The sequence below is a fragment of the Dipodomys ordii genome, unplaced genomic scaffold (genome assembly GCF_000151885.1).
Source record: "Dipodomys ordii isolate 6190 unplaced genomic scaffold, Dord_2.0 Scaffold201, whole genome shotgun sequence".
Lineage (NCBI taxonomy): Eukaryota > Metazoa > Chordata > Mammalia > Rodentia > Heteromyidae > Dipodomys > Dipodomys ordii.
The window spans coordinates 2,442,664-2,468,687 of NW_012267417.1; the positions used below are offsets into that span (position 1 = coordinate 2,442,664).

The following is a 26,024-nucleotide window of genomic DNA, read 5'->3' on the forward strand; positions in this document are numbered from 1 at the left end:
TCCTGCATCTTGTATATACATTTTTCTAATTTAGGAAGGGGAAGGGAAATAACAAAATGTTGAAATAAGGATACAGGATGACCCATTGTAACAATGAGAGGTACAAGACAGTATGTTGAAAACAAACTTTACAACTTTGAAGGGGGAGGGAGGAGTTGGGGAGGTGGAGAGGAAAGGGATGGTAGGGGAAAAACAAAGGAGGGGGTAACAATCTCGATAAGAAATGGACTCATTACCTTGCTCAAGTAATTGTAACCCCTCTGTATAGTATCTTTATAATAAAAAAATATTTAATTTTAAAAAAAGAAGTCTTCTTAATTACAATACTGAAAGCACCCTCAACAAAAGAAAAATAGGCTGGGGATATAATTTTGTGGTAGAAGGCTTGCCTAGCATTCAAAGACTCTGTGTTTGATTTATTGGCAGGGGTGGGGGGGCACAACTAAAAATAGGTAAACTAGATTTCATAAAAATTAAATTTTTTTTTTTGGGGGGGAGGTCTGGTCATGGGGTCTGAACCCTGGGCCTGGGTGCTGTCCCTCAGCTCTTCAGCTCAAGGCTAGCGCTCTACCACTTAAGCCACAGCACCACTTCCGGCTTTTTTCTTTTTGCTTATGTGGTGCTGAGGAATTGAACCCAGGGCTTCATGCATGCAAGGCAAGCACTCTACCACTGAGCCACCTTCCCAGCCCCCAAATTAAAAGTTTTTAAAGGCAGACATGATAGCACGTGCCAGTAATCCCAGCCCTTGGTTATGGAAGCTCTAGGCCAACCTGCACATCATACACATTGTCTCCAAACAAAACAAAACAACTTTCTGAAACAATACAGTGAAGCCCTTTGGTACAATTGATATGCATTTAAAACAATGAATCACAGACACTGGGTGCTGGTGGCATATACCTGTAATCTTTGAGGTCTAAGAATTGTAGTTTGAAGCCAGCCCAGGCAGAATAGTCTGTGAAACTCTTAGCAAAAATCCTGAAATGGAGTATGGCTCAACAACTAGATTGCCAGCCTTGAGTGAAAATGCTAAGGGACAGTACCCACGTCCTTAGTTCAAGCCCCCATGCTCACTAAAAAAACTTTTTTCTAAAAAAGGAAATTTTAGTTGGGGATTTAGCTCAGGGGCTCAGGGGTTCAACATCTGCCTAGCAATGCAAGGCCTTGAGTTCAGTCCTCAGCTCTTGAAAAGAAAGGGAAAAGAAAAGAAAAGGAAAAAAACTATGGGCTAATAATTTTTTAAAAGCTTAAAAAAGAAACAAAAAGAAAAATTAATGACAGGCTCAGAGGCTCAGGTGGGGAAAATATGAACCAGCAAGAAAGAGAATGCTAGCCAAGAGTGTAAATATGAGGATGAATATGGTAGTTTATTTTTCTTGTATTAAAATAAAACAAAAAAATTTGAACTTAAGAATTGGGAAGAAGGGCTGGGAAGGTGGCTCAGTGGTAGAGCACTTGCCTTGCATGCCTGAGGCCCTGGGTTTGATTCCTCAGCACCACATAAGCAAAAAGAAAAAAAGGCTGAAGTGGCACTGTGGCTCAAGTGGTAGAGCGCTAGCCTTGAGCTGAAGAGCTGGGGAACCGTGCCCAGGCCCAGAGTTCAGGCCCCATGACCGGACCCCCCCCCAAAAAAAAGAAGAGGGAAGAAGTAAGGGAGAATAATAAAAGAGATAATGAGGATACCTTGTAAACATGTGTGGCAAATGTCACAATAAAATTCCCTTTGTACATCAAATGTATATAAAAGACAATATATATGAAATGGTGTATTATTTAGCCTTAAAAAAGGAATGTAATTCTGGGGCTGCGAAGGTGGCTCAGTGGTAGAGCACTTGCCTTGCATGCATAAGGCCCTGGGTTTCATTCCTCAGCACCACAAAAGCAAAAAGAAAAAAAAAAGCCGGAAGTGGCACTGTGGCTCAAGTGGTAGAGCGCTAGCCTTGAGCTGAAGAGCTGAGGGACAGGCCCCACGACTGGACCCCCCCCCAAAAAAAGGAATGAAATTCTGATACACACTACTATACTATTGCATTCTCCCTTCCTTTTTCCTACTTTTCAGTCCTATTTGCTGGGTACTCTACTTCTTCAAGAACATACTCTCATGCTCTGAAAAGCTCTCATCTGTGAGCCAGAGGCCTCAAATGCCAAGGCAGGTAGTGTTTACTAGAGCCTCCCTCACAGCTGCAGGTAAACACAGGGGCAGGCAGTACAGCAGCAAGAGAGACAACTACAGCAAGCCCAAATCCAAACCTAAGGTAATTAACCGTCCTAATCCTAGAAGGAAACTGCAAACCAACTAAAGTATATGAACGAAAACAGTATTTAGGATTTTGGTTTTCTAACCCCAATCTCTGTTATCCAAACAAAATAAGAGGCTTAACTTAACCCCCCCTTTCTTTCTCTCTCTCTCTCTCTCCCCTCTCTCTACTCTCTCTCTCCCAAGCATGCATATACACACATTTCTCATTTTATTTTTTATTTTCTGAACTTCAAAGGGGGGTTACAATTTACATTTCCCATTTTATATTTCCTTCTTTTCTGGTCTGTCTCCTACTGTCACTCTTTCCACAGACTTCATTTCCTCATTCGTTTATTTTTAATGAAGGTTTGAATTCAAGGCCTAGCACTTGCTAGAATGGCACTCTACCACATAAGCGACACTTCCAGCATGGCTTTTTGCTGGTTATTTTGAAGAAGGAGTCTAGTAAATGCTCCTGCCTGGGCTGGTCTTGAACTTCTATCTTCCAGATATCATTCACCTGAGTAGCTAGGATTACAGGCATGTGCCACCAACACAGAAAACTAAGCCCCCAACAATGAGAAAAGACATTTTCACACGTTCCACACACCTTTTCTGACAAATAGAATGTATTTTTATGGGCTTTCACTGCACTTTTTCACAGTGACTTTCAGTAAAAGTGAACAGAGGCATAATGGGTGGGCATGGGCGTTTTTCTGTTGCTGAAATAAAGACAGTTGCAAATTTCAGAAGTACATAGGTCACACTGGAAACTAATGTCTGTCATTTCTCTTTCTCTGTACCAAACCTAACCTACACCAGGTCTGAAAGAATGTTCCTGCTTTTATAAAACTATGAAAATCCTGGGTAATCACTTCATGTTTCACCTTTTATCTCATGAGGATAATCCTTGTTTAGAAAGCTGTTGAGAAACACATTATTAATATTATTAAACAAAGTCTCACCATAAAATATATTATGAAGAAATGAAGTTACCAGAGCAGAATAAAGAAATGATAGAACAGCTATACAATGTGATATTCTGCATTCACTAAATAATGTATATTCTATACCAGCACATAAAAGCTTCTTCTTTCTTGGGGGGGAGGGGGGAGGCTGGGAAGGGATGTGAAGGGTAAACAAAAGGAGGAGGCTGCAATGCTTGGTAAGAAATGTACGCATTATCCTGCCCATGTAATTGTAACCCCTCTGTACAGTATCTTCACAAATAAAATTTAAAAAAAATAAAAAAAATCTTCTTCATTCTTATTTATAATATATGCCTATATATGTCAATATATGCCAATATATTAATAACTGAAAGATAAAAGAGCAAGGACAGAAAAAAGAACCAGAAAGAAGTTACACAGAAACTGTATTCTTATACACAAATGTACCCAGATAAATTCTACTTTCCCTAAGATCTCATATTCTTATGTTGAGACATAAACACATGTAAAACAGAAACATTTTTAAAACATTCCTAAAAATATTTCAAATTAATCTCAGAATTACACTTTACTTCCTTAAGAGTAAATATTTTTGTGTTGTATGTGTAGCACAAGAAGAATTTCTGGAAATCAAACTTGGTCTTGAACTGCTGAACGCAGATGGGTGATGGACTTCCCATCAGCCATTGCCTTCACGGTACCTTAATTTACTGGTGCTCCATAATCCACTGATATGGTTCCCAACATACAGAAGAGGCAGCGGAAATAGCTTCAATAAAAAGAAAGACAGTATACCTAGTTAGAACACCAATAATGAACATTCCTCCACATACAAAAATCGTGATATACCCCATCAGTAGTCAAAATATTTTGTCCCTTTGCCTGTAATGACTAAATTTTCCAGAGTCCAAACATACCCTTAAGTTTTTCTACATGATCATTATCCTGGGGTAGTGGTAGAGGGGTGATAGAATGTGGCTCACATCTATAACCATACCTACTGAGGAGGCTCAGATTTGAGAGTTATGGTTCAAAGCCAGCATGGGCAGGAAAGTCCATGAGACTCATCTCCAATTAACCACCAAAAAGCTGGAAATGGCACTGTGGCTCAAAAGTCATTGAGCACTAGCCTTGAGCACAAAAGTTCAAGGACAATGCCTAGGCCTTAAGCCTGAGTGCAAGCCCCAGGACCAACCCACACGAAAAAGAAACTGAAATCTTGAATTTGCCTACTTTAGTAAAATATTGTTATTGTCCTAAAGAAGTTGACCAGGCACTGGTGGTTCATGCCTTTAATCCTAGCTACTCAGGAAGGAGATTGAGACCTGAGGATTGAGGTTTGAAGCCAGCTTGGGAAAGTCTGTGAGACTTTTATCTCTAATGAACTTCCAAAAAGTGCAAATATTCCAGGACAATGAGCCATGATGTAATGCAACTACAAGTGCAACTACTGCTCAAGGTTATGGTGGTGAGATGTCTAGGGACCTGCATTGGACCTGCACAGGCAGGATGAGGGATGCAGAATGCTATAGAAGGGGACCTCCTCCTAATTGCCTAGCCAGATTGTTTTTCTGCTCTTTTTGTATCTGAAGGGTCCCATATAAGGCTTATTAGATAGAGGAGCCATATTTTCCCCAAGAGGGGGAACATGGCCTCTGTCACCATCCAGGTAGCAGGAGGGGTCTGAGGGTCAGAAGTGAGGTAGATGGGAGCCCAGGTGGATGTGGGCATAGAGGGAGGGGCCAGTTGTATGGCCGGAACTCCAGGGACGGGAAGGGCTCAGGTCTGGGTGGAGCTGAGGACAAAGGTGAACATAATACTAACAGTATCCTTTCATAATGAAAGCAGTATGGAGGTTCCTCAAAAGACTCCACATAGAGCTCCCCTATGGCCCAGCAATCCCACTTTTGGGCATTTACCCAAATGATCACAAACAAGACCATACTAAAGCTACCAGCACGACTATGTTTATTACAGCATTATTTACCATAATTAAGATATGGAACCAACCCAGATGCCCCTCAGTAGATGAATGGGTCAAGAAAATGTGGTATATATACACAACGGAATTCTATGCTTCATCAGAAAGAATGACATTGCCCCATTTGTTAGGAAATGGAAAGACTTGGAAAAAATTACTAACTTTCTCTCTCTCTCTCTCTCTCTTTTTGTGTTGGTTGTGGGGCTTGAACTCTGGGTTTGGGCACTGTCCCTGCGCTCTTCAGCTCAAGGTGAGTGCTCTACCGTTTGAGCCACAGCACCACTTCCAAAATTACTAACTTTTTATTTATTCATTTATTTATTTATTTATTTATTTATGTTTGGTTGGTCATGGAGGCTGAACTCTGGGCCTGGGCACTGTCCCTCAACTCTTCAGCTCAAGGCCAGTGCTCTGCCACTTAAGCCACAGCACCACTTCCAGCTTTTTCTGCTTCCGTGGTACTGAGGAATTGAACCCAGGGCCTTGTGCATGGGAGGCAAGCACTCTACCACTGAGCCAACTTCCCAGTCCCCGACTTGGAAAAAATTATATTAAGTGAAGTAAGCCAGGCCCAAAGAAACATAGGTCCCATGGTTTCCCTTATTTGCAATAACTAGTATATGTCTGAGTCAAGCAAAAAAGGTCAGATAAGTTGATGTTAGGTGAAATGAACCTCAAGATACGTATTCAAATGTCTTTTCTTTCATGCAATTGTTTCTAATATATTTATAAGATGATTTCTTTGTTGCTTTGTATGTCCCTCCCCCAGGGTATAACCCCTGCTTTCACTGTATTTGATGCTGGTATACTTTGTGGAGGGGAAGGGAAAAAACAAATCATTTAAATAGGGATACAGGTGGACCCATTGCAAGAATGAGACATACAAGTCGTTATGTTGAAAAATGAACTTTACAACTTTGGAGGTGGGGGATGGGGGTGTGGGGGGTGGGGGTGGGAGATGGGAAGGGATGAGGGGGGAAACAAAGGAGGAGGCAACAATGCTTGATAAGAAATGTACTCATTATCTTGCCCATGTTATTGTAACCTCTCTATACGGTATTTTCACAATTAACAAAAAAAAAAAGGTCATATGATAGCACAAAACTTTTCATTTATTTATGGTTCTGTCGGTCATGGGGCTTGAACTCTGGGCCTGGGGGCTGTCCCTGAGCTCTTCAGTTCAAGGTGAGTGCAAGTAAGCCACAACATCACTTCTAGTTTTCTGGTGTTTAACTGGAGTATCATGGACTTGCCTGCCTGGGCTGGCTTTGAACCATGATCCTCAGGTCTCAGCCTCCTGAGTAGCTAGGATTATAGTTGTGAGCCATAGTTACCAAGATGAGCCCAACCTCACTTTCTCCACTAAAAAGACATTAAGCACACAACTTAGACACTTCATTCTTTAAAGCAGTTTGAGATACTAGTATTATCTACCAAAAAATGGTCAAATTTTATGATCAGATTTGCTATAATGTGCAGCAATGGTACTTAACTGGATATCACTGGAAATGAACTATACAATTTGTGGGAGGGGAAAATTAGGAGAGTATGAGGAAAGGGGTGACACTATCCAAAAAGAAATGTACTCATCTGATTTACGTAATTAAAACCCCTCTATACCTTACCTTTAGAGTAACAATTAAATTTTTTAAATAAGGATTTGCTGGAATAAGTGGATACAAAGAAGAGAGGATAATGGGCCTGGGACTTGCTCCTTACTTGATAATATTCTTGTTCACAGTCTCTAAATGACTCCATAATAACACAACTGATGCAGTTACAGTTTTAGGGGGGCTAGGTTTCAAAGAGAGCCAGTTGCTCCTATTTCTGCATGTGTATGGTATATGTGTGGGTGGGTGGAGTGGGTGTATGTATATGTGGTACAGGTAGTCAATGGAATTTTACTCATCTATCAGAAATAGTAATATGCCATTTGAAGGGTAATGGATAGACCTAGGAAAAACTAAGTCATTCCAGCCAGACACCAGTGGTTCACACCTGTAATCCTAGCTACTCAGGAGGCTCAGATCTGAGGATCGAAGTTCAAAGCCAGCCCAGGCAGGAAAGTCCATGAAACTCTGATCTCCAACAAACAACCAGAAAACTGGAAGTGGTGCTGGAGATCAAGTGGTAGAGCACTCGCCTTGAGCTGAAGAGCTGAAGGACAGCGTTCAGGTCCAGAATTCAAGCCCCATGACCGACCCGCCAACCCCCACAAAAATTTCCAAAGGAAGAACTCTAATTAGGGAGAAAATGGAAAGTGTGAAAGGCCAAAAGGGAAGAAAAGCAAATCAAGTAAGGATTATAGAGTATTATTTGATGACAAGAAAGTCAGAATTGAAAGGAGAGGTCAATGGAATGCAAGTCCCTGTCCAGGGAGGGGGGTTCATTTATTCACCAACTTTAGAATTTGCTAAGCTAGGGATGTCTGTTGTAATACCTAAAATAAGACCAAAAAAGACACCAACAAACAAAAAGAAGAAAAATCTGAGACAGAAGAGGTCTGTCCACTTCATATATAATTCACCCTTTAATTCATCAGGAAGACTTAATCAAAATTTTTAGATATGTAACCATACAATCTATCAATCAGCCAGTGTAGATACATAGATATTGATATGGAATAGGGAGAATAGATAGAAATAAAGAAAGATGAATATGGATATAGATGATATAGATGTAGATGATGGAGAAAGACAGAGAACTGACAGAAATACCAAGAAACAAATCCACAAACACAGGTACCAGCTGTGATAGCATTTCTATCTACTCTTTCTACAATGTGATTTTGGCATATCCCCCCCTTTTTTTCCCCAGATGTGGAGACTGTCTTGTCTTCCTGAAGTTGGGTGGGGTAGACTTCACTAATGGAACACAGTAGAAATGATGCCATGTAGCCTCTGAGAAGGACTCAGATAACAAGTTTGAGCCGTCAGAACAAGTTTGCCTGTCAGAACACTCACTCACAAGCCTTCGGCCTCTATGTAACTGTTCTTCACCCCGTAACTGCCATTTTGTAAGGAAGTCCAAGTGAGCCTACACTGGTGAGCACAAGTAGAAGTTCGAGAGGGGGCAGAAGGGAGAGAGAGAGAGAGAGAGAACAGAGACAGAGACAGAGACAGAGAGACAGAGAGAGACAAAGAGAGACAGAGACAGAGACAGAGGAAAGAGAGAGACAGACAGAGACAGAGGAAAGAGAGAGAACCAAACCCCAGATGCACTAACTAGCCCCTCTCTAATACAGTTCAGCCTCTGTTGTGTCTTCAGCCATGAGAGCCCTAAGGCAGAACTTCCCCCCATGGAGCTGTTCTGGAATACCTTGCTGTGGAAGATAATAAAATGGTTATTGTGAGCCACTAAGTTATGCAGTAAAACAGAAATGGAACACCAAGAAAAGGTAGTGACAAGAATCCTACCTTATTATGATTTGCTAAAAGATTAACCTTGGAAGCAAAGATACCCAGTATTGCCATTTCTATTGATTTGTGCTTTACAGTCACTAAGGTGGGAGCGTCACATACTTGGGCCATATAATAAGTCCTGGGAAACCATTTGACCTGGCCCTGCCAAGGCAGCCACAAGTGGGACTAGAAATTCACAAATCTAGGGCTTTCGTCAAAGTGAAATTGAATAAATCCAGGCCAGTGACTATTATAAATATTCAAATGAAAGAAGAACAAGCTTTCCAGACTGCAAAAGTGTGAAATAAAGAAAAAATGTTAGAACAAAACTGTAATTTTTTGTAGGTGACCTGACTGTCTACATAAAAAAACTCAAAAAGAATATGTTATTAATATTCCATACTTTATAAGCATAAAACCATACAGAAAGAATTATAAAAAGACGTACCTCGGGCTGGGAATGTGGCTTAGTGGTAGAGTGCTTGTGTATGAAGCCCTGGATTCAATTCCTCAGTACCACATACACAGAAAAAGCTGGAAGTAGTGCTGTGGCTCAAGTGGTAGAGTGCTAGCCTTGAGCAAAAGAAGCTCAGGGACAGTGCCCAGGCCCTGAGTCAAGCCCCAGTACTGGCCAAAAAAAAAAAAAAAGACTTAGCTCTAATTTCAATAATTAGTTTTGAAAGATGCATGCACAAATCTTACAAAGCAGAATAAGTCTAGTGAAAATGCTAGAACTCTATAAAGATGATTATGAAACTTTATTGAAGGTAACCAAAAAAGGGTGTTTTGTGGGTTGAAAAATTCAGTACTTTATAGATATCAATTCTTCCCAAATTGATTTAAAGCTTCAATGCAATCATTATGCATTCACTAGACATTTGAAAACTGGTTTCCAATATGATACAGAAATGTAAAGAGCCACTAATAAGAGAACTCACTTCCCCAGCTATCCAGGTTTTTAAAAAATATAGTAATTAGTGCTTAGTGGTTGAGTGCCCAACTAGCAAACATAGACCCTAAGTTCAAATGTGAATAAAGGTGTAGAAAACAGACAAATGCTAACACAAAACTAGTGCAGAAACAGCCCACACATATATTGTGACATACAATGGATAGTGCTTTTCTTTTTTTTTTTTCTTTCTTTTTCTGTCAGTGCTGGAGCTTAAACTCAGGCCTGGGCACTGTCCCTTTTGCTCAAGACTAGCACTCTACCACTTGAGACAGAGCACCACTTCCAGCTTTTTCTGTGTATGCGGTACTGAGGAATTGAACCTGGGGCTTCATGCATGCTAGATAAGCACCCTACCACTAAGCCACATTCCCAGCCCCTGGCTAGCACTTTTCGATTAAATCTGTGACAAATCTGTCTGGGTAAAATATGAAATTAGACCCTTACCTTACACCATTCACAAAAATCAATCCCAAAAGGATTTAAAACAAAACAACTAATGCTAAGCCAGGAACTAGTGGTTCACATCTATAATCCTAGCTACTAAGGAGGCTAAGGTCTGAGGATTGTGGTTTGGAACAAATCTGGACAGAAAAGTCTTTGAGATACTTATCTCCAATTAACCACCAAAGCTGGAAATGGAGCTGTGCTGTGACTCAAGTAGTAAAGTACTAGCAAAAGCACTCAGGGAGAGCCCAGGCCCTGAGTTCAAGCCTCATTCCTGGTTAAAAAACAAACAAACCAAAAAAAACCTTATGTCTCTTTTTTTAGGGAAAAAAGAATAGAGCTCAGTGTAGGGAAGAATTTCCTAAATAAGAAAATAACTGATTATGCTCCGAGGCTCCAGAAATGGAGCTATGGTTCAAGTGATAGAGTGCTAGCTGTGAGCCAAAAAGCTTAGGGACAGAGCCCAGACCCTAAGTTCAAGCCACAGGACTGGTTCCAAAACAAAAGCTAGAAGAGTGGCTTAGGAATATTGTGCCTGTTCACCAAGTGCGAAGCACTGAGTTCAATCTTTAGTACTTCCAGGAAGAAAAAGAAAAGAAAGAAAACAAACAACCAAACCAATATATATATATATATATATATATATAAGAAAAGAAGCAGGAAATACAGAAATGGATGTCTCAGATCAATTCATAGTTCTACAGTATTTGTATCACATACCTTTACAGGAATTTTCTTATCAAAATCAGGGAAGTGAATTAGCTTATTTAGCTTAGACACATACAGTATCATTATGGTGGCTGCCATCTGAAGGAAAGAAAAAAACTTCAGCAAAATAGGAAGATCCTTGAAGTATGACATCATTAGAAGGAAATATTCTCAAAAAGCATGATAAAAAGAAACATTTTCTAGGTTCAGAAAAAAAAAAACACATAAGCATTACATGGAGTATTGACTGCTTTTTCTGCCATTGTACACATTCTGTTGAAAGTATAGACAAAATGTCACACCAAATAGACACACACACACACACACACACACACACACACACACACATGATCTCAGGGCTCTAGGTAAGGTGGCAGGGACAAAAACGAGTACTGTCCCAAGAATGACAGGTGAGACTTTGCAGTAAGCCTAGACCATTATGCTCATGTATTAAGCTTAGACTCATGCTCCCCCATTAATGGCTAGCACAGAGAACAACTGAAGAAAAGAAAATCCACACATTAAAAAAAACATGCATAAGATATATTAAGAGAACAAAGACAAATTTTTTTTTAAATGGTCTTATTTTTCTCTTCAATCAAATAAGTGTTACAGCAAAGATCTACCATTCAGATCCTATATTACAGCCAGGCACTGGCGGCTCATGTAAATCTACTATAATCTACTCAAGAGGCTGAAATATGAGCATCACAATTTGAAGCTAGCCCAGACAGAAAAGTCTGTGAGACACTCTTCTCTCCAATTTACTGCCAAAAACCAGAAGTAGAGATATGGCTAAAAGTGCAGAACATCAGATTTGAACAGGAAAAATGAAGTATCAGTGTCCAGGCCCTGAATTCAAGTTCCAGTACCAGCACACACACACACACACACACACACACACACACACACACACACACACCTCTTATATATATATATATATATATATATATATATATATATAGCCAATGTTCACTAGTTATGTTAGAAATAGTTTTAGTTAGAAATAGTATTATTATTTTCAAACTTTGGGCATCATTTTGCTATGCAGATTTTAGAAAAAAAATTGCTTCATATGATTGTAATCCTACTTCATGATTCTAATGAGTTTAAAAGGAATTACCTACCCATATGTTTACATAATTCAGGCCCTTTATAAATTTTAAGTATGAATTATAATACATAATATACATTATAATACAATAATATTATTATTGTAGTTTTGCCTTGTTTTACAGTTCTTAAACTGTGTAATATCATTTATTTAAAATAAATATAATTCAGTCTTAAAATTAAACCTTACTAATCTGTGTGTGTGTGTGTGTGTGTGTGTGTAGGTAGGTGGATGTGTACAAGCATGTGGGTGTGCATACCCACATGCATATGCAAGTTCCAGTCCCAGGGCTTAATTTAAGAGCCTAGGCTCTGTCCATGCACTTTTTTTGCTCAAGGACAGCACTCTACCACTTGAGTCATAGCTCCATTTCTGGCTTTGTGGTGGTTAACTGGAGATGAGTTTCAAAGACTTGACTGCCAGACTGGCTTCAAAGGGTGAGCCTCAGATCTTAACAACCTGAGTAGCTAGGATTACAGGTGTGAGCTGCTGGTGCCCAGCTGGTAGTCTCCTCCTGAACCAGTTATAAATCAGAAAAGTTTATATGTACGTAAGCATAACCCAATGGGTTAAAAAATTCAGTAAATTTGGAGATTACCTAGGACACATGATCACATATTCACTGAACTTTGATTATTTTTAAACTGATTCCAGGGAAAGTAAAGACCTCACACTTGTTCAGCTCTCTTGCTTCATTGGCATTCCACCACTTAAGCCATGCCTCCAACCAATGGAGTTTTGCAGACTTTTTTCTCTTGCTGGCTTTGAATCACTATCCTCCAGATCTCAGCCTCCTGAGTGGATAGGATTATAGGCCTATGTCACTTGACAACATCTTTTTTAAAGTGACTTTTATTGTATATATTTTTACATTAAAACCTAAAGATAATGTCTCCTGGTCATAAGGAAACATTCCCCTGTTATAATTTTTTCTTCCCTAAAATAATGTAAAAAGTTATTTCTTAACAGAACATTGAAGCAGAATAATGTTTACAGCCTTTTCTGGATTCACAACTTAAAATGTAGTGACCAAGTGTTGGAGGGTATAGCTCAGTGGTACACTTGATACTTAGCAGGTATTTAGCCAAGGCCCTAGGGTTTATTCTTAGCACCAACATAAAAAGAGTTTCAGGAAACAATTTCCATAATTTTAAGCTTTTTGTCCATAAATTAAAACAATACCAAATCCAAAGTTATCTGCTACTCATTACTGTTGGTCTTATGAGCAGCACAAAGCAAAAGAATGAACAAACCATATTCATATTCATGAGAAACTCAGCAACAGTCAAATGGGCTTAGTTTGAAACCCATCCTTCTATTTAAAAGCAAAAAAAAAATCACAAACTACAGGGAGCAAACTGGAAATGTTCTTCTTGATCAACAGAGTTTTATAAAACTCAGAATCACTGTGAGCACTAGAAGGCTCACACCTATGAGCCTACTATTTGTGAAGCTGAGATCTGGGGATCCAAGTTCAAAGCCCGTTGAAAAAAGAGTCTGTGAGATACTTACCAAAAAGCTGAAAGTAGAGCTGTGACTCAAATAATAGAACACTAGTCTTAAACAAAAACAAAAAGTTCAGGGGCAGCACATAAGTGAGTGTGAGAGAGAGAAAGACAGACAGACAGACAGACAGACAGACATAGAGAGGGAGGCAGGGAAGGGGAGAGGAAGGAAGGCAGGAAGGTAGGAAGGAAAACTGAATCCATTGCCAGCATGTACAGATTTGAAACTTTTATATAAAAATTCAAATCCCCTTTTCTCTTGAAAAACTAAAGTATGGTCATCGTGGGTCCATTCTCATCTCCTCAGCTGTTTGCCTATCAGTGCAGTGCCTCAACATAGGTATGTGAAGTGAGCATCTGAGGTAGATCTAGGGTTATCGCCAGTCCACCCTGGCCTGAGCACACTCTTTTGTCACCCATTGTCCTTCAGGACTTTGGAGTCTTCTGGACCCTTGCCGTAGAGTAATTCAGTTCAATTCAATTAAAGAACTTAAAATAAGCAGCTGTTTTCCCACAAATACAATTGTTTGCAGACTGTAGAATGAAATAAAATGCATCAATATTTCATGGGTATCTGATCATATGGCCTCCTGCCAGTTGAACCAATTTATCAACCAGCGTTTTCAATAAAAACACTTAAAGTATAAGGCACTAGTGGCTCTTGCCTGTCATCCTAGATACTCATCATGCTGAGATGTGAGGATTAAAGTTTGAAGCAAGCCCAGGCAGACAAATTCAAGAGACTCTTATCCCCAACGAACCAGCAAAAAGCTAAAAGTGGAGGTGTGGTTCAAGTGGTAGAACACTAACTAGCCTTGAGCACAAAAGCAAAGCAAGAGCATGAAATCCTAAGTTCATGCTCCAGTACTAGCATAAAACCAAAAAAAAAACAAACAACAACATTTAAAGTGTCATCATATATACCAATAACTAATTAAGAGACAGGTTTTCTTTTTTCTTACTTACCTGTCCAATTCCAAGAACAATCGGTGATGGGAAGCTACAAAGAACACAGAATAACAAATCAGTTCAATAACAAATAAAAATTTGAAGAAAATATATAAAACATGATAGGAGACAATGGAAGCTTAATGGCAAATTTACTCACTTGTCACTTGTACATTTCTTTTTCATATTTTTAATTGATCATTGCTAAACTCAGAAATTTTCTTTTGCCCTTTGTGGGCAAAACAGATATGATTATGTATATAGAAAAAATAATCAGATGATATACTATTAAAATTAATAAAAATAACTTTAGGAAGGATATTGAATATAGAAGAGTATACAAATGTAAAAAACTATAAAATGCCTATGTACAGAAAACTATAAATTGATATTAATAAATAAAGACCTAAATAAAGGTCACAGGTTAGAAACTTAATAATCTCGTAATGTTTATTATCCTCAAATTGACTTATAAAATTAATCAGTGCAATCTCACAATGGATATTTTATTAAAACAAAACAGTTTATCTTAAAATTGAATGGAAAGGCAAAACCCCAAAACCACCCAAGACAATCTTTTTTTTTTTTTTGTGGGTTGTGGGTCTTGAACTCTGGGCCTGGGCACTGTCCCTCAGCTCCAGTTCCAGGCTAGCATTCTACCACCTGAGCCACAGCACCACTTCCAGTTTTCTGGAGATAAGAGTCTTACAAACTTTCCTGCCTGGGCTGGCTTTGAAAACTTCAATCCTCAGATCTCAGCCTCCTAAGTAGCTAGGATTACAGGCGTGACCTACCACAGTCCCACTACCCATGGAAATCTTAACAAAGAACAAAACAGAGCCAGGTGCCAGTGGCTAGCATCTGTAATTCTAGCTACTCAGGAGACAGATCTGAGGATTACAGTTCAAAGCCAACCCAGGCAGAAACGTCCAGAAGAGTCTTATCACAAAAAAGCCAAATGTAAACCTGTGACTCAAGCCCTGTGTTCAAGCCCCAGGACTGGCACCAAAAAAAAGCAGGAGAATTATTCTTCTGGGTATCAGGATTCATTTGCTATAATAAATGAGAGTGGCCAGATGCCGATGGCTCACACCAGTAATCTTAGCTATTCAGGAGGCTGAGATCTGAGGATCATGGTTCAAAGCCAGCCCCGGCAAGAAAGTCCTTGAGACTCTTATCTCTGGAAGGGGTGCTGTGGCTCAAGCGGTAGTGTGCTCGCCTTGAGCTGAAGAGCTGAGGGATAGCATCCAAGCTCAGAGTTCAAGCCCCATGACCGACCAAAAACTAAATAAATAAATGAGAGTGTGTGATACTTGCACAATGACAAGTGGACACCTGATTTAGGATAATGATGACACTGTGGTGGGTAAGACAAAGTCATAATGTGCACACAGACCCTGGTCCCTACCTCAGTCAACAAGGTCGCAGTTTACCTCAACTGGCTTGCCCACTACTCACCCATTCTCAGGCTCCCATACATTCTCTTAGGCTACTGCGAAAAGCTAAAAATATCACCAAAACAGCAAAGAACAAAAGAAATATAGAAAGAGGAACAGGAAGGAAAGAAGGGAGGGAGGGGGAAAAGGGAAGGAGGGAGGAAAGGAGGGAGGGATGGAGGGAGGGAGGGAGGAAGGAAGGAAGGAAGGAAGGAAGGAAGAGAGAGAAGGAGTGAGGGAGAGAAGGAGCAAGGGAGGGAGGGAGGGAAGGAGAGAGGGAAGGAGGGAAGGAAGGAAGGAAAGAGGGAAGTATGTTTTCCTAGAGGATGTTGAAGGAATGACTAGATATTATCACCCTGAGAAGAAAATAAACTCTAGTGGATTCTGGTGGTGCCACCACAAATCTCATTCCTGACCAAAGCTCTCCTTCCCCAGATTGAGTGAAGATTGCCTGACAGTAGCATTCCAGCCTCCTAAAGCAGCCTGCATCCAATTACCAATTTATATGAGGCATAAAGGCCAAGACCCCCTCACCCCAGTTCAGGACAATTCCACAAAGCCATCCAGTTGAAGAGTCAATCCCTGGGCTGAGGCCTTTGTTGTGACTGCATCATAGCTCATTCTCTCAATCTTTCCACTCTTATCTCCCAGTAGGTCCATACTATACCACCTACATTCAGCCTGCAACACTGAGTAAAAATTACAAGATGACCATCCAACAGTGCAACACCAACAACAAATGGCTTACAGAAGTAAGACTAATGTATCCAATAGAAGGAACACTCTCTAATTGCTTCAGTCTACAGAACACATTAGTAAGAACAAGGACAATAAAACAAGAGCACAAAATCAGTTAGAAAAGAGCCAACTGCGATAAAAAGAGAACAAACAGATCTCTGGAAAACCAGAGAGGGCAAAATGAAAAAATCGCCACACAAATAAATACCTTTCAAAACCCAAGGAACCAGATGGCCATTGTTGAAATTGAGCTGCCAACACCAAGGCAAGTACAGTGAATCTGAAGGAGAAGACAAATTCTGAACGACAAATACAGATAAGAGAGACCAACAACACTGAGTTAGCCTGATGGAGTTAGCTTGGTCTGGACTAAATAACTCAACACAGAGAGAAAAGAAGATGGTTCAGCACAAAAGACTAGCTTTTCTGACATGAAGAAGAATCTTCAGAACTCAAAGCACACAGTGTAACAAAAAAAATCTGTTGAAGAATGTTCAATGATAGTAAAAGAACAGTCATGAATTCTCCACAAAAACAAAACAAAACAACCCTCTCCCCCCACAAAACCTGATAATGGAATCACAGCTGTGATCTGTGATGAGGGGAAATTATGCAAAATCTCAGGACTGGGGACACTGTGGTAAAAGGGCTTGGTGGTTATTTTATCCATTTAAATATACAACAGATTCAAAGAGCCTGGTGTAACTGGTGCACGTCTGTAATCCTACCTATTCTGGAGGCTGAGAGCTGAGTATCTCAGTTCAAAGTCAACCCTGGGAGGAAAGTCTGTGAACCTCTTACTTCCAATTTAACAAAAAAAAAACTGGAAGTGAAGTTGTGGCTCAAGTGGTAAAGCTCCAACCTTGAGTGGAAAAAGCTAAGGGATCTAAGGGAGGGTGTGAGGCCCAGAGTTAAAGCCCCAGTAGTCTCACACACACACACACACACACACACACACAAGCTAAGATTACAAAATAGTGCAATACACTATCAAAAAGACATGAAGGGTGGGCAGACACAGGAAAGAGGATGTACCTATCTTCATATCTCAGAGAAGAGAAGTTATACATATCCAAAACTGAAACACAGGTTTAAAATTTACATGGTAAGGTGAGGTTTAACTCAGTGGTCAAACTCTTCCCTACCCATAGACAAGGCCCTGAGCTCCATTCCCAGCACTGCCAAAATAATACTATCAATAGTGATAACAATAATAATGACTATAACTCTTTATGATGGCAACTTCTTAACGAAGCTGTCTTGAATTCAGATCCTCCTGCCTCTTCCTGCTGGGATTACATGGCCTGTTTTTGTTTTTAAATGTAGACTTTCAATTCCCACCACTGGAGATACCCATTCAGTAGCTTTTACAGACACCTCCCACCATGATTCAGACTCCCAGGCTTGTTTGGAAGCCTAAAAGTAAACCACAGTGCCCAAATCCCTGTGATGAATCATGAAAGTAAATACACCGGAAATACTTATTTGTTGATCTAAGTGCAACTAACTCCAATCATTGTATTAAGCATTACTAGTAATGCTTAACTACGTTCTTGCACATCAGAGAAAACAGTATTAAAATGGGATAAAGAAAAAGACAAAAATAAAAATCCAATCCTGCCCATGCAATTGTAACCCCTCTGTACAGTATGTTCACAAATAAAATCAAATAAAATTAAAAATAAATAAATAGATAGATAGATAAAAAAATAAATAAAAATCCAATGCAGACCACCTTTGCCATCCTTTTGAGTCTGATTCCAAAGCACCATTAGTGGAATGGACTGGTCACAAACACTGGGATGATGTTGCCTCTTTTCCAGCCACATCTGGGTGTTGTATTCCACTTCCTTCTTCCCAGTCAGGCAAATCTAACATGACAATGAACTAAAGCCAACAAGTAACTAAGACTACTCAACTAGAAATGAGAAGAGTAAGAGGAAAAAAAAATCCCCTGAGCTACATTCCCAGGACACTATGAATTAAGAAGCTATAAAAAAAAATCACTCCTTCTGTCCTCCAACACAAGATTCTGTGCTCAAACAGCTAATACCAGGATCTGATTTCTAATCATTTATTGTTGTAATTAAATCACCCCAACATCCCTACCTTCAAAAATGTATGCCTCAAGCATTTTGAAATGGGACAATGAACAGTATCCAAGCAGAGCTCTCAAACTACCTAACATATAACATTACAGAAATGTGAAGAAATGTTTATTTATAAGGATTATAAGGATTGGTGCCTTATTGGGCATGCATGCATAAATAAATAAATAAGTAAATCAATCAATCAATCAATCAAAAACTTTCATTTCCTCCTTCAACCCTGGAACTCTTTTTCAATGTTAAGGATTGAACCCAGATCTCCCACATCCTTGGCAAGTACTCTATCACAGAGCTACAGATCCAGCCCTGGAACTGAAATTTTAAAGATGAAAAGATTCATCCCAATGTTTCGTGTTGGGATATTCTTTATCTTTAATGCACTGATCCCTGTCTACTGGTCCCTCTCTAACAAGGAGAAAGTGTATTTAAAGGTATCAAGTATAGTGGCCAACTGTCATTATCAGCCTTCCTATAGCATAAGTACTGACTCCTCCCATGTTCTGTCTCTCCCACCCCCTCCATACCCCCAATACTGGTGCTGTCACTGGAGGCTAGCACTCTACCACCTGATATAAAAGTCTCTTGGACTTTCCTGGGCAGGCAGGTCTGATCTCCTCAGTAGCTAGGATTACAGGTATAAGAAACCAGCACCTGGCTCCTTTTCTTGTCCTTAATTGTAGATGCTGAACCTTTCTTTTTCTTTCATTAGCTTGCACTGTTTTTGCTAAACAGTTCAGACAAGTATAGCCTTCTATTTCTCTGATACAGGATTTATTGTCTGTGAACACCAGGGAGTCTGTTGCAATCCCTGTTGCAGACCTTCAAGTCATTTCTTCCCTCCAGATCCCCTGTCTTCTCTCATTACTCCATACCATCTTTACCTAGGACACTTCAGTGGCACTGGCTAGTCTCCCCAATGCCAATACCATCAGTTCTTCAGTTCTCAGTTCTCCATCCACCCACCACCTAAACATTTTTTTTTCCCCCAGACCTAGGGCTTGAACTTTTTTTTTACTGTCCCAGAGCTTTTTACTCAAGGCCAGCACTCTACCATTTGAGCCACAACTCTACTTCCAGACTTTTTTTTAAAAAAAGCTTATTGGAGCTAAGAGTCTTATGGACTTGCCTGCCCATCTGGCTTCAAACCTCAATCCTCAGATCTCAGCCTCTTGAGTACCTAGAATTACAAGTGTGGGCCACCAGCACCCAGTCTAAAACTTCTTTTAATCAAAAAACTTATGTTAGCTGGGCACCTGTTCAACACCATCCTGGGCAGAAAAGTCCCTGAGACTCTTAGCTCCATTTAACCACCAGAAAACCAAAGTGGCACTGTGGCTCAAGTGGTAGAGCACTAGCTTTGAGCACAAAGAGGCTCAGGGACAGTGCCTGGGCCCTAAGTTCAAGCTCTCATGACTGACCAAAACAACAACAACAACAAAGTCATGTCATGTCACTCCTAAGTTAAAACCTTCCAAGGGACTCCCAATTACACTGAGACCAAAATTAAAACTATTCATTAAGGTCTTCCTACTTCTTCTAATATATGCTTATTGGATGAACCAAAATGATTTTGATACTCTTGCTCCTCAGCTGACACCTCCACCCCAGGGCTCCGACCTCACTCAAAATGGATGCCAAGACCTCACCTAGGTATCATCCCTACCTAAACTCTTCACTTTTCCAATCCTACAAAATATTCTTTTCTCCCTCTCTCAGAGTGGCTCACTCCCTCACCTCTCGCAAGCCCTGTGACTTAATCATACTAAGTACGGAGGTCTCTGTAAAAACTCCACAGTATTCAGACCAATTCTGAATAGCTGGACACAGAGAGATTTCTGGACCATAATGTACCAGAGAGGGAAGTTCTGTGCCCTGTGTCTCATACCACACCCTATCTGTGTCTTCATCCATTAGTACCCCCGGTAATACCCTTTGTAATTAACCAGTAAATGACATTTGACATTTGACAAATGCCACGCTATCTAAAACTACAAGTCTCTTTCCTGCCTTGTATTTTTCTCCAGAACCCTATAAATGTTACTAGTTTATTATTGTTCCATTAGGAAGAGGGTGGGCTTTTTTCTGTTCTGCTCTGTTCATGCGTTACCCCAGTGCCTGGTACAGAACCTGCTACATTGAGGTTTCAGGGGGAGGTTTATTGGACAATGATCTGATTCTTGCCACCTACCCACTTCTACCTGGGTAGTCTGGCTTACTCCATTCCAGCCAGTGGCTTTCTCTCTACTCCTCCAGCATGGCAAGCTCATGCCCACTTCAGCACACATTCCTTGTCTGGAATTTTCTGGGGCTAACCCCTTGGTTTCAAGGTATATCTGAAACTGCCTTGCTTGTTCTTGAACCTATAGCAGGTGTTTTGGGCTGTCCACAACTGGTTCTAGGTGCGCAATAATATCTATTGCACGTATATGGATCTCATGTGAGTCTCAGTTTTCCACTCCCAGCTGTCTCTGGGCTCTTGAAAGCACATAGGAAACCCAGGAGGTCATTCATTAGCAGGCCTGTGATCATACAGTTTTCACACCTGAGGAAAATGCTGACTGTGGAACTAGTTCCGAGTCACAGATCTCTAAACCAGCAGGGCTAGCTTTAATTCTCCTCTTCTTTCAAGACTGTCACGACTCTGGCAGAATTCAACAGGATAGTCCTTACAAATCTGTTCCAGGAAGCCCACATTCGCTAATCTTATACTTTACACTAATTGTTTTCCATGAACGAGCTGGTTCCTTAAGAATGAACGGTCAATGGGTCCAAACCAATCTGTGAGACATCTAGCATTGTTTAGAGAATGGTTCGCTTTAAAACGCACTTTTAAATCACTCTCAGGTGCATATTCAAAGGCATGCACCAAGCAGCTCTCCAGGCAAGGCTGGGCGGCAATAAGGAGTTCAGGGAGAGTGTGACCCACACAGCCTGGACGCACCGAGAGCGGTGCCGTCCGGCTCACCTCACACCCAGGCCCCTCCCCAGGGACCTTCCCCCCCTGCAGACCCCGCCTCACCCATAGGTGGTCAGCAGTGCCTTGTTGACCAGCACGATGAGGAAGGAGCAGATCCCGTAGAAGAGTGCCGACAGCAGCTTGACCGCCCGGGAGGGCAGCCGCGCCGCGTCGAGTTCCGCACCCTCCGCCTGGCCATCGGCCTTCATATCCTCCCCCGGCCCAGCGACTCCCCGGGCCGGCCCCAGCACTGGCCTGGCCCACGGTGCCCGGCACGGATGGGTCCCCGCCCCCGGCCGGCCCGGGAAGAGGGCGCGGCAGGAACAGGAAGAGCCACGGAGCGAGCCCTAGATGCCGGCCCGCCCCCTGCCAGCGCCCCGAGTGTTTCTGGACCGGAGCCTCGGAAGCACCCTCTAACGCTCTGCAAGGGCGTTGGGGAAAGTTCCAGACTGTTCTGCAGGGACGTAAAACTTCATGAAGTTGAGGCTTCATTTTGCTTTTTTTTCTTAAACTTGCAGTTAGCATGCAGTAAATGATGAGAATGTTTCCATCTTTCAAACGTCCCTCTGCGACCCTTTGGGATTAATTCTCCCAGCTCATCGTTCTCTGTTCCGTGGGCTGCATTCACTTTTTCCAGAATTTCATGTAAATGTGCAGCTTCTCTCGAATTCAGGTAAAGGGATGCATACTCCCAAGGCTCGTTCCTCACTCAGTGGAGAGTTCTGTGTGACCTGGCCGCGGTGAAACGTTAGGAGTGGGTTTGTTTCTACACTCACCAGGGGATTGGCAGATTTGGTGTTGTCAATTTTAGGGCTATTATGAAAATGGCTTTCATGAGTATTGGTGGGCAAATATTTTCGGTGTCATAACTGATACATTTGTAGGAGTGTACGAGGTAGGGGGTAAGTCTCAGGGCTTTTCTTGTCTCTGGGTGTTTGGGGGTAAGGGGTAGATCTGTTCTCATTTCAGGGCCTTTTTTTTTTTTTTTTTTTACCACGATAGCAGTGTAGTAATGAACTGCATACAGTAGGCAGAATCCACCTGCTCTAGCTTTTTTCTTTTTCAAGTGAATGTCCCATGTTTTCATCTCAAACTATTTTTAAAATCTGAAATGTAAGCTGTTTAGAAATGCCACAATTTCCAGTTATATGACGTTGAAGCCTAAATACATAGACACCAGGACAAATGTTTTCCTATTTCAAGTCCCAAACAACCAAAGGATGGAAAGAAACACTTTCCACCTTAAAACAGAACTTTTGAAAGCAGCTAGCACTAGAAAGGCCAAGAGTCCAAATTACTCAATCAGAAAACAAATGTCCTTGGGCTGGCAGTGTGTCTCAAGTGGTATAGCACCAGCTATGATCAAGCAACCTGACTGAGAATATTAGGCCCTGTTCAAACTCTGGTGAGAGGGAGGAAGAAGGGGGAAGGACATAGGGAGTGGGAGAGAGGGAGAAGAAGAGTGAGAGAGGGAGGGAAGGAAGGAGAGAGAAAGAGGGAGAGAGGGAGGGAGGGAGAGAGAGAGAGGTAAAGAGAGAGGTATCGAGCTGGGTGCTGGTGGCTCATGCCTGTAACCCTAGCTACTCAGGGGCTGAGATCTGAGGATCACGGTTCAAAGTCAGCCCGGGAAAGTCCGTGAGACTCTTATTTCCAATAAACCACTAGAAAGCCAGAAGTGGTGCTGTGGCTCAATCAGTAGAGCACCCACCTTGAGATGAAGAGCACAGGGACAGCGCCCAAGCCCAGAGTTCAAACCCCACAACCAACAACAACAAAAAAAAAAACAGAGAGAGAGAGAGAGAGAGAGAGAGAGAGAGAGATCCATTTAAAATAGAAAGTGAATTCATACTGCAAGTTCAGCCAAGAATCTGAATCACATTGGCTAATTCCCTCCAACAGTTCTATTATTATTTAAAAATACTGCAAAGCAGTATTTTTGAAGCCATTTTTATTGCCTTACATACATGAGATCCTAAGCAGTTCCCAGCAACACATACTTTTAGTAGTGGCTTGCTTTCCTTAGTTTCCATTCACTTTAAAAATCCCCATTTTTACATTGGCTTTTTCTTTTTTTGGTGCTGGTCCTGGGGCTTGAACTCAGGACCTAGGCACTGTCCCTGAGCTTTTTAATGCTCAAAGCTAATGCTCCTCCACTTCAATCACAGCTCTACTTATGGCTATTTTTTGTCTGTCCTGGGGCTTGAACTCTGGGCCTGGGTGCTGTCCCTCAGCTCTTCAGCTCAAGGCTAGCTGTCTACCACTTGAGCCACAGCGCCACTTCCGGTTTTCTGGTGGTTTATTGGAGACAAGAGTTTCCCGGACTTTCTTGCCCGGGCTGGCTTTGAACTGTGATCCTCAGATCTCAACCTCCTGAGTAGCTAGGATTACAGGCATGAGCCACAGGCACCCAGCTTACTTCTGGCTTTTTTTTTTGACAGTTTATTGGAGGTTGGAATCTCAGACTTTCTTGCCTAGGGCTGGCTTCAAACATCTTCAGATCTCTGCCTCCTGATAGGATTTACAATGTGCCTTGGATGCTCAGCATTTTTTTTTTTCTTTTTCACCATTTAAATCACAACTCACACTAACACTAAAAAGATGCTTGGGAATTTTTTGCACAATGAAGATCAGGATGAGAGATAACAGATGGAAAAAGAAAGCCAATTTATAGCAAAGGAAACAGGCTCTCTCAGTGGATTCTTGGTAAAATGATTCCAGATTCAATATATGCTGAATGTAAGTGAAGTGAAATTCCAGTTCCTTATTATCCTAATTTAAGGTGTGGGATAGAGCTGACAATAATTTAGTATCTACCTACACCAGTGCATTTCTAACACAGTAATGATGAACCAGATAATGAAGTTAAGTATAATTTAAAAGGTTATAATTTTAAAGGAACTGTAATTCCCAGAAATGAGATGGTAATGAGATGTATCAAAATAATGCTGTTAGAATGTAGTAGGTTCTGTTTCTTATTACTAATTTTTTTTGGGGGGGAGGAGAATTGGGGAGTTCCTGGAATTCGAACTCAGGACCCCATTCTTGCTAGGAAAACATACTGCCACTTAAACCCCACCCCCAGCCCTTTTTGCTTCCACTATATTTTGAATAGGGTCTCACTTTTTGCCGATGCTGGCCTGGATTGTGAGCCTCTTATTTAAGTTCAATAGCTAGGATGACAGTATGCACCACTGTGTCAGCTTTTTATTGGTATGGTAGGGGCTCATCTCATGAGCTTTTCACCCAGGGTGGCCTGCAACCATAATCTTCCCAATCTAGCCTTCTGAGAAGCTAGGATTACAAGCAAGGGCCACAAGCCAGTTTATTTTTTACATATTTCAGATAATATGGTTACTATATTTTTGTAGGAAAATAAATTGCAAAATCTTTAAGAATGATACTTTAAGCTTTAAATTAAAATAAATTTTTATTCAAAGCATCTTTTAAAATTACAGCATATTTATTGATATGCTGCTAACTCTGCCAAACTACAACTTTGCCATATGAAACATAAAACTCTTCCAAAATTTGAATGTAAACCACATTTTTAAAACAAAAAGCAGTCTGAACACACCTCAAATTTTAGATGCCAATATATTTTGTCCAAATGTATCTTATATCAAAAATGAACCTCTAAAAATGTATCCATAGTGAAGTTATCATCTCTTTAATTGTTCTAATTATACAAATTTAAAAAAATGTTTCTGAAATAACTAGTGTGGTTGACAAAAGCTGACTGGAAACTAACAAAAACCCTTCCTTTTAGAAGGTCTTAAATTTTATCATCTGGCAAATACTTGCATTTTCAAACTTTGTATTGCCCTTTCTTCCTTAAGTAAAATTTCAGACTTTAAACTTCCCAAGACAGATAAATGTTGCTTTTCAATTCATATATTTACGTTCACTTAAAAGGAAAAATTCAAACAGAAAATTCAGATGCTATGCTCTCACCACATTTTTAAGTGCTCCAAGTTAAAATTCTATATACCAGATTACAAACAAAATTTGACTATTACAAATATAAATTTTCTTCTTACAAAAAACAATCCCTAAATATTTGTAATTTACTGTACAGAGGAATTACATTTTTAAAGTATGTCCTCATCATACACATTATTTGCAACTCTTATATTCAGTTTCATACTTTTGCTTCTTTCAAGACAATTACATACCTCTTTCCCCATGGCTATTCATTTTAAACTACCTGTATACTGCAATACATTGGGATTTTTGGATAAAGAAGCCTACATTTTAGATAATGTGTGAACTACATTTGTAGGATACCACCTAAACTCAAAGTAAAAAAGGCTCTGAAGAACCAATCGTTCCTTCTACTACTCTGTGGTTTACTCTAAGCAATTTTTAAATTACCATGCTATGCATGTAATTTATTTCAGCTTATAACTAAAGCTGAAGTTAACAGTTTTATGCCTACATTGGGAGGTGGACTGCTCAGATTTTCTTTTTTTTTTTAATATATAAGGTGGTGCTTAATAATTTCATTTATTTGGAAAACAAGATTTAAAACCACCACACAAGTC

General features: G+C 40.5%; 1 protein-coding gene across 3 annotated transcripts in view; it reads right to left on the reverse strand.

The window, feature by feature from the left end:
* The window catches only part of Slc35d2 (solute carrier family 35 (UDP-GlcNAc/UDP-glucose transporter), member D2), a 65,406-nt gene extending 43,655 nt beyond the window's left edge, over positions 1-21,751 (reverse strand). For all 3 annotated transcript variants that reach the window (XR_001175758.1, XM_013034924.1, XM_013034923.1), the window contains exons 1-4: positions 21,547-21,751; positions 14,264-14,297; positions 10,691-10,777; positions 3,894-3,961 (exon numbers count right to left, since the gene is read on the reverse strand). Coding sequence is in view for 2 of the 3 variants with exons in the window: in XM_013034924.1 (XP_012890378.1) it covers positions 3,894-3,961; positions 10,691-10,777; positions 14,264-14,297; positions 21,547-21,692 (335 nt within the window). In the remaining variant the exon portion in view is untranslated. The remainder of the gene's footprint in view (positions 1-3,893; positions 3,962-10,690; positions 10,778-14,263; positions 14,298-21,546) is intronic.
* Between the last annotated feature and the right edge of the window lie 4,273 nt (positions 21,752-26,024).